Source organism: Sturnira hondurensis, unplaced genomic scaffold, assembly GCF_014824575.4.
Source record: "Sturnira hondurensis isolate 20B ecotype Veracruz unplaced genomic scaffold, ASM1482457v3 Scaffold0006829, whole genome shotgun sequence".
NCBI lineage: Eukaryota > Metazoa > Chordata > Mammalia > Chiroptera > Phyllostomidae > Sturnira > Sturnira hondurensis.
The window spans coordinates 1,833,843-1,843,064 of record NW_028079460.1 but is presented as its reverse complement, the minus strand read 5'-3'; the positions used below and the strand labels follow the sequence as shown (position 1 = coordinate 1,843,064).

The 9,222-nt window shown below is 51.4% G+C and overlaps 1 protein-coding gene across 3 annotated transcripts; it reads right to left on the bottom strand.

Moving 5' to 3' along the window:
- Positions 1-3,350: 3,350 nt before the first annotated feature.
- Positions 3,351-8,992, bottom strand: S100A16 (S100 calcium binding protein A16). 3 transcript variants are annotated; one of them, XM_037050747.1, is made up of 3 exons: positions 8,790-8,992; positions 4,323-4,509; positions 3,351-4,097 (listed from the first exon to the last, which is right to left on the bottom strand). In XM_037050747.1, exons 2-3 carry the CDS (start codon positions 4,473-4,475, stop codon positions 3,939-3,941), a joined length of 312 nt encoding a protein of 103 aa, XP_036906642.1. In that variant the 5' UTR covers positions 4,476-4,509; positions 8,790-8,992; the 3' UTR covers positions 3,351-3,938. The 3 variants fall into 3 exon arrangements, with proteins under 3 accessions (XP_036906642.1, XP_036906640.1, XP_036906641.1); XM_037050745.1 differs by having other exon boundaries at positions 4,323-4,500; XM_037050746.1 differs by lacking the exon at positions 8,790-8,992 and adding an exon at positions 5,176-5,277 and having other exon boundaries at positions 4,323-4,500.
- Between the last annotated feature and the right edge of the window lie 230 nt (positions 8,993-9,222).

Here is a 9,222-nt window from a genome sequence, read left to right as displayed (position 1 = left end):
AAACTATGTACTCCCTCACATGTATTTTAATTTCATAGGTAAGATATCATAAGTTAAATCATTGCAGAGTGTATAATTTCTGGAATGCTTTAAATATTGTGACTTTTAAAGTGAAACCATTAAGCCTATTTTAAATGTGTCCTTAATGACATCTAAACATTGCAGTGGTGTGATGCCCTCTATTATCCATTTAGATATATATAATATTGAATGTCAACTGTAACCGAAATAAATAATTAATAAATAAATATGTATAATATAAATATAACAATGTTGGAGGAAGGAAGAAACTTCCTCTACCCTCAAGGCTCCTTCAGCTGATCTAATAATCAAGTAGACATGAAACAGATTAACAAGAGGAAATAATCAAATTTAATACATACATATATATGGAAGCTCACATACATGAGAGAGTCAGAGACCTCACTTGCACAAGAGGCTCAGGGACAGAAAAAGAAAATGGGTATATAACATACTTTTCATTTAAAATTTTTAAAGATTTTATTTACTTATTTTTAGAGAGAGGGGGAGGGAAGGAGGGAAAAAAACATCATTGTGTGGTTGCCTCTTGCGCATCCCCTACTGGGGACCTGGCCTGCAACCCAAGCATGTGCCCTGACTAGGAATTGAACAGTTGCCCTTTGGTTCACAGGCTGACACTCAATCCACTGAGCCACACCAGCCAGGGCACATACTTTTTTTTTTCTAAAGATTTTATTTATTTATTTTTAGAGAGAGGGAGGGGAGGTAGAAAGAGGGAGCAAAACATCAATATGCAAGAAATACATCGCAGCCCCCAGCTAGACACCTGACCCACAGCCCAGGTATGTAATCTGACTTAGAATCAAACCAGCAACCTTTTAATTCACAGGTCAGCACTCAACCACTGAGTGACACCAGCCAGGGTAGGTCTACAACACATTCTGAGCTAGGAATGGGGTAAGGCTCTTAGGGGCTTCAAAGGATGACAAGAAGAATAGATGTTTAGTAAATAGAAGTCTATCCTGCCCTGGAATTAAGTCAGAAGGGTCTACCTCTGATAATCTCTTCTGGACAAGGCTCCTAATTCAAGTTCTGGGGAGTTAACAAAGAGGCAGAAGTTCCTCTTGAGCCCATGGCTACAGGTGACTTTAGTTCAAAACAGTACACACACCACAGAGGCCACCTTGGGGTGGCTTGTTCTGAACCCCCACATTAGAACAACCAGACAGAAAATTAGTAAAGAAGCAGAGGAAATTGGACAACGCTGTGTACCAACGGACCTAACGGACATGTACAAACGTGCTACCCAACAGCAGCAAAATATACACACTTCCCAGGTACACGTGGAACATCCTCAAGAACAGGTCACATGTTAGGCTGCAAAACAAGTCTTTTTTGTTTCTTTTTATTCTCACCCAAGGACTTTCTTTTTATTGCTTTTAGACAGGGAGGAAAGAAGATCGAAAAACATCAATGCAGCCCCTATGGAAAACAGTATGAAGTTTCTCAAAAGTTCTAAAATATATGACCCACCAATATGACCCAGCAATTCCACTTCTGGGTACATATACAAAACAGTTGAAAACAGGGTCTCAAAGACATATTAACACTTCCTCGTTTGCTCCAACTTTATCCGCAACAACCAATATGTAGAACCAACCTAAATGTCCGTGGACAAATGAATGGATAAAGAAAATGTGGTCCATACATACAATAGAATATTATTTAGCCTCTCAAAAAAAGGAATTTGTGTCATATGCGACAACATGGATAAAACTTGGGATTATGCTAAGTGAAATAAGCCAGTCACAGGACAAATACTGAGTGATTCCACTTGTGTGAAGTATCTGAAGTAGCCAAACTCACAGAAGCAGGAAGTAGGATGCTGGTTGCCAGGGGCTGGGGGCAGGGGGAGCGGGGAGATGTGGTTCAGTGGGTGGTCTCAGCCAAGCAAGATGAAAAAGTTCTATGCATGCAGCTAACAGTCCTGTAATGCACACTTAAAATGTGTTCAGGGTAGATTGTGATGTGTTTTTACCACAATTATTATAGATATGCATACATGTGTGTATGTATACATATGTGTGTATGTGTACACACACATAGAGAGAGCGGTTGGCAAAAGTAGGTTTACAGTTGTATGTGAAACACAGGATTTATTATAGCGAGTACCCTCCAAGATTGCGTAAATGACGAAGGCCAGAAGTTTGAGCACGTATTATGAGATTGTACCTAAGTGCCATTCTTCTGAGTTAATAAAGCTACTGTAATAATCATAACTGTATGTCTTTTCCCATATAAACAACTGTAAACCTACCTTTGCCCACCCCTGTGTGAGTGTGTGCCCACCCTCTCAAAAATGTGAATGAGTTCTTCACCATTCAGTCAGGGCAGCACCATAACCCCTTTCATTAATACCCAGGGAAAGGACGGAAGACACCAGCCTGCTACCTTGTCTGCAGGCTTGTTCTGAGGCAGGTCGATTTTAGAAGGTTTAGGATCTACAGATGGGTTCCAGGAAAACTGCCTGTGCCTGTGCATCTTTAGAAAAATCTTAAACCTCGACATACACTGCCCCAAGTTGAAAACGTGGCTGCAGAGCCCTGCAGGCTGGACTTTGCTGTTTCCCTGCCGGTCTGTGGAGCACAGGCCTTCTCTCCACGGTAGGGGCGTCATCGGTGAAAGAACAGGGGAGAAATGGAGAAGCTGGCATTACCCCTCTAGCAGCTACAAGCTTTGATTTCCATTCCCCCTCCCAGTTCCAACTCTGGCCTCCAACACCCCTCTCTCTTTGAACCCCTATTTTCCCATCCCACCAAATTTTCTGTGTATTAGAATAACCTGTTGCTGAACATTCAGGGCCTCAGTGCAACATGTGGCTAAAGACTGAGGGTCAGCCAGGCCATTGTGGCTCAGTGGGTTGGGCATTAGCTGGAAAACCAAAAGGCCACTGGTTAAATTCCCGGTCAGGGCACATGCCTGGGTTGCAGATTTGTTCTCCAGTTGGAGCACATACGGAAGGCAAGCTGATTAGTGTTCTTTCTCAAATCGATGTTTCCCTCCCCCTCTCTCTTTCTCTCCCTTCCCCTCTCTAAAATTAAAAAACAAACAAAAAACGAGAATCATGGCCTCTCTCTCACAGAATTGCAGTGAGGACTACCTGGGACAGACTGTGTATCTGGAAGGTGAGTATGAGTCTGAGTCTGGGCCAGGAGGGACCCAGATGGTGACATGTGGCCTTCAGACCTTCATGGGGCTGGAGGGAAGGAGCTGCTGGCCCAGGGCTGACAGCCCTGCTGAGATCCAGGAGTTCTACTTCTTTGTTGCTCTGCCAGGGGCCTTGAGAAAGACCACCAAGCTTGAGGAGGTTCCAAGGAGTGGAAAGGTTTTAATGAGCATCACAAAGGGAGTGGGTGAGGGGGATACAAATTTTAAATCCAGCCTTTATTGCCATGCTTCAGGGGCTGAGCAGGAGGGAGGGGGCTCAACCCTGCTTATCTCTTCCCAGACCCAGAGGCAGCTGGAAGGCAGTCCCTGGAAGTCTTTCCCCAGCAGAGGGGCTGAGGGGAAGGGGAGAGGTCTCTGCTGCTGATACCAGGAGCAGGAAGACCTGGAGCAGCAAGCTGACCTCCAGAGGTCAGGAGAGACCTAAAAAGTAGGCAGGAATATCAGATGTTGGAAGGGTAGGTGGACTGAGGAAATTCTTGGGGTCCCCAAACAGCACTGAGATCTCAGAGGGCCCAGGCCCCCAGGGTCTGCTGGCTCCAGGGACTGGGACCCTGAGGGAGGTGACCCCAGACTGAGATGCTCACAGAGGCCCTAACATCACCCCCTCCCCCTGTTCAGCAAGGGTCTGGAGAGGGTCTGGAGGGAGAAGTGAGGATGGGGCCTGGGTGGGCAGGAGGCTAGAAGGGGCCGGGCATGCAGGCAGTGCTGTGAGGGGACGGTGGGGTCCTCTAGCTGCTGCTCTGCTGCTCCTGCTCACGGATGAGGTTGGCAATGGGGCTGGTGATGCCGCCTATCAAGGTCCAGTACTCGTCGAAGCTGATGCGTCCGTCATGGTTGGCATCCAGGTTCTGGATGAGCTTGTCGGCAGCCTTGCGGTTCCCCGTGTCCTGGGGAGAAATGGGGCCAGCAGTGCTGAGTGGCAGTCTCACAGAGCCCCAGGCAGCACCCAAGGCAGAGGCCCAGGATCTGGCCTGGGTACCCCAAGAGGACAGAGGCTTGGGTGGGGTCAAGACCCTGGTTAGGAGGATAACTCAGATGGAACAGAGGCGACACCCTGAGAGGACAGGGCTTTGGGGCTGGAGAGAAAAAAGGCCCTTGGGTGGGAGCTTTACCGTCAGCATGTGATTCAGCTCCTTCTGAAGCATCTTTCGGAAGCTGCTTTTGCTGATCTTGTTCTTGACTAGACTGTGCTTAGACACATACTTGTAAAAGTTTTCCACCAGAACCACGACCGCCTTCTCCAGCTCCGTGTAGCAGTCCGCCATCTCACCGCCTCACTTCTCAAGGGTCCTGAGCACCACAGGAAGCGCAGGTGAGAAGAGACCCCACAGGTCAAACCTCCTCCCACACCCACCCTGGGCCCTGGGTCCTCCAGGCTGGCAGGTCCCCAGGAGGAGGAGACGAGGAAAGCGGGGCACAGGGTAGCCCTGGAATGAGAACTATGTGGCTCTTCTAATCCAGGTGTTCCCCAGCTCAACTGCCTTAACAGGTTCTCCGGGCCCTTCCCCAGCCCCAGGCACTGGGCTTGTCAGAATTCCAGTGAGAGCAAGAGGCTGCCGTGGGAAGAGGAGAGTAAATGCCCATCACTCCACCCTCGGCACACCTGGCCTATCCAGGCCTCCTGCCCTAGGTGCAAACACCACTAGGAACTGCTAGGATGAGCCAAAGGGGCTGAGGGGTGGAGGGTAGGAGCCATGTTCCCTCACCAAGACACCAAGATTGTCTGAGACCCCAGCCCCGGCAACAAAGCAGGAGGCAGGGACCTAGGCCCTCCCCAGGCCCTTCAGTCAGGCTCCAAGACAAAGACTCTGGAGTCTCAGGCCATGGCTGCTCCTGGGAAAGGACAATGTCCTGATTCACTGAGGCAGACATTCAGCTGACTCCCAGCCACACCCCACTGGCCTAGCCTCCCTCAAACCCACCCCACAATATACAGCAACACCCAAGGACCTGACACCCCATTACCTAAAGAGGAGCCAGGCCGGGTCTGCCCCAGCAGGAGACAGAGCTGCAGCCAGCCAGAGGCCACAGTCACCCCCTCACCCCAGGACAAAAGACACTCACATTCCCAGCGATTACAGCCTTCTGAATAACAGGATATGAAGGGAACAGGCGGATCTACTCTGAGTCGCCGCCCATGCCCAGTGCCCCCCCCCAAGTGAACCCAGGCAAATAAGCCTCCCCTCACTCCCTCCCCCAAGCCCAGGAAGGAGCTACAGCCAACCTGCCCATCAGGTCCTGGCTAGGGAAGGCAAATACAGCCACTGTAAGAGTTTGGACATCCACGAGTTTCAGTCCCTGCCCTTGCCACCTGCTCTCTAATCCCTTTGGGGTCCTCTTCCTCCGGGCCCTCACCACCCAGCTGAAGCCTGCTGGAACTGCACCTCCCACAGGAAGGCTGCCCGGACCCCTACCCCCCATGCCATTCTTCTTCCCCTGGCTCCTGCAGACTCAGTCAGCACAGTCCAGCGCCACTAACCGGTGTGGCTGCAGCCTTTTCCTGGGCCTTGTTTCCCCAGACACCAGCTATTACTAGAAGCAAGGAAAGTGTTTCTGACACACAGCCATTGTGTTTTCTGAACCACACAGAAAGATGAGGCTTTGGGACCATTTTTAAAAAAATCCTGGATAGACAACCTCCCTGCTTTTTGAATCTCTGCATCTGGTGTAGCATGTATTGCTCAGCCCAGTGCTTTGCTCAAAGAAGATGGTCTATAAACGCCTTACGTCCTTCCAGCCCTGACACTAGGTATGCAAAACCCCTGACCACCCTTCTAAGACTGTTTGTTTGTTTGTTTGGTTTTTGTCATGTTTTTTTTCAGAAGGAACAATGAGACTAGTCCGGATAAAGGAAGGAAAGAGAGTTGAGAGGGTGTGGGATCGGGCTGCATCATCTCTGACTGGGAATCCTGTCCTTCTCTACCCTGGTCTGTGTCCAAAAGGATGAAGTATGAAACCAGCACTGCAGGATTCTAAAAGGTGTACACATTTCAGCAAGGACTGTGCCCAGGCTACTCCCAACCAAGCTTTGTGAGTGGCAAGAGAGTTCAGAGAATGCCCCCACCCTTACTCATCCCAGACCTTGATCCCTGCATGAGGAATGTAGTGGGAAACAGGAGGAAAGGGAAAGAAATCTGTTTGGGACGGTGATAGGTCTTGCTCCTTTTCCCAAAGTCCACCCACCACCTGCCTTCTTGGAGCCTAGTCCTCTGACCAGAGGAACCCCCACCCTTCCCTGTTGCCAATCCCCAATCCCTACTGAACTTCTGGCAGCCAAGTGGGCAGGACCCAGGGGAGCACCTAGGTGGCAATCATCCGCCTGCTCTCAGGTGTTCAGATCACTCCCAATGGTTGGCCCCACCCCACCCTTGTAGTCAAATAGACACTCCTGGAGATACATTTAAGTAAATGCCTCTCTGAAGGAAGAATGTCAGAGTGAGATAGTCAGATGACTCTACCCTCTTCCGCCCTTCCTCCCTCCCCTGGGGGCCAAGAGACAGGCTCTACCACTACACTGATGTCATAGCCACCTGCTCCTCCTGCTGGTCCCATCCTCCCACCAACCAGGCTGGATGGTCCCAGGCACAGGATTGGGGAGAGGTTGGAGGTAGGCAGCGTGTTGTCCTACATTGACTTGAGAGTTGGTAGATATTGAAGCCCCCCCCCAAAATGGGGAGACCACTGGTTCCCCCAAGGGCCCTCTCACCTGGGGCCCTTGCCCCTCCAGAAATGTTCTCATTGTCTTCTCCTTGGCTGATTCATCACTAAGCAACCAGGAGGCCCTGTTCCCACTCTGCTCACCTGAGCTCAGCTTGATGACTTGATGACTTCTCCAAAAGCCCAAATTGCCTGACACCAGGCTCCTGGGTCTCAGCCACTCCAGCCCCACCTCCCACACCAACCCCAGTTCTGGGCCCCACCCCTCCAAGTGCCTGCTAATCACCCCCCATCTCTTCATCTCTCTAGTTGCCTTCAATCTGCAGCCTGGACATCCACAAACTCTCCAAAATTCACCTTCCTCTCCCACCTTCACAAGCACTTCTTGAGGCTTAAACTGTTTCCAACTGTTGGGATATGTCCCTGGACTCCTATCCCTCCTAGTCACCATCCTCGTACAGCCGAGCCCATTCTCAAGCCTAAATTGGACACGCTCTGTGCTCCTTCCATCTACCTCAAATTTTTTCATTCATTTATTCACCATTCATTTGCTTATTCATTCATTGACTCATGCATTCATTTATCGACTCATTCATTCATTCTCACTCACTCACTCATGCATTTCCTTAATTCACTTCAATATACAGGGAAGGTGTAACCTGAAGTGCTCTGGTAACGCTTTACTCAATTTCCAAGGCTGTTTCACACTAACCTCTTCAGCCTCGATATCCTCACTTTCGGTTCCATGTTCTCACTTTCTTTTCCCAGTTCCAGAGGCTGCTACCTCACACAAGTGCCCTGCCTCGCCCTCCCCCACATCACAGGACTCACTGCATTTAATTCACACATGCATATACACACAGAGTGAGGGTTCTGCTGTTCCTGATCCCCTCTGCTTGGGTAACCCATCTACTTTCTACCCACTTGTGTTTTTGGAGAATGTAGCCAGAGCAAGAAGCCAGCTCCTCTGAATGTTTTTCCAGAAAAGTAACGTTGGAGGAGTTTTTAGTGGACACACACATGCACACACACCACTGCCGCCCCTGGCCTCTCCAACACCCAAAGAGCTCTTTGCTTGTGGCTGGGGAAAGGCTGAGCCCAGTGCATCGGAACGTCCAGTGTCCCCTCGCCCAGCACCACTGCCCTCTCCCCCACAGATCCTCACCCCCACCCGACGGGGCTGGGCAAGGGAATGCTCCACAGTGCAAGTGGCTGCGCCAAACAAAGCCAGTCAAGTCAGAACCTGCCTGGGTCCTGAGGTGAATGAGAAGCTGCCCAGGCTTCTGGCCCCTCTCCCGGAGCTCCCAAGCTCCCCTGGGATGTCACCCAGGTTCCTCCAGGTTCCGTCTGCCCTCCCAAGGAATCACTCTCAGAGCACAATGGCACCTACATCCAGGGACCTTCCTGAGTCCTGAGGTGGAGAGAAGCCACCTCAGCACCCCTCAGGTTCTCAGGCTTTCTGGACCCTCCCTGGCTCTTCCTGGACCCCAACACCTCTCCCAGAATACAGCTCCCAGAGGCCAGCGAGGCCTGTGTCCAGGGTCTGACCACCCTCCAAACCCCACCAGCAGGCATTTGCCCTTTTTCTGTTAGGGAAGGTTCAGAGCAGCTGCGGGCAAAGCTTCCAAACACCCTGCCCAGTGGCCCAGCCCCTGGAGAGGAGCCCAGGCAGCTGCTAGGCTGGCGAGGGGTCTCACCACCCCTCCACTCCTCTGAAGGCCTCTCTAGTCCCCAATCCCACCAGAATTCTCCATTCACAAACCAGCCTTTTGGAAAAGTTAATCATGAACGAAACCTCCCCCGCCCAGTCACTGGCAGCCCCCCTCCCCAGGACCTCTTCACTGCCCCTTCTCCTGGCCTCTCAAGCCTGTGGGGCCTCTCGGGTAGCCCCAGACCTCCCAGGACGGGCCTGGGGTGCTCACCTGCCTCCTGGGTTCACCTCCTCTCCAGCAAGGCTCTGGGGCCTGGGCTCTGGCACGGCCAAGCAGCAACCCTAGCTCAGCCCAGCCAGGACTCCTCCCCGCCGCACTCCCAGAACGTGTCCCACTCCCTCCTTCCCTGCCTGGCTGAGCTGGCTCGGTGGGGAGGTAGTGACTGAACTCCCTTTCACTTGGCCCTGGGATTGGGCCCTCGTTAAAGGGATACACACCTTTTTTAACACCCCTCCGCCCCCACCCCAGAAGGAGTGGTGGAAGCTGGCACTCCCCCAACCCCACCCTCCTAGACCCGCAGGGCCTGACAGAACTTCCCCGGGTGGAAAAAGGAAGGGAAGGACTGTCACCTGCCCTTCTCACCTGGGTCACTGGGAGCTCAGTTTCAGGGTCCCCAAACAGACAAGTTCAGTTAGCATTACAA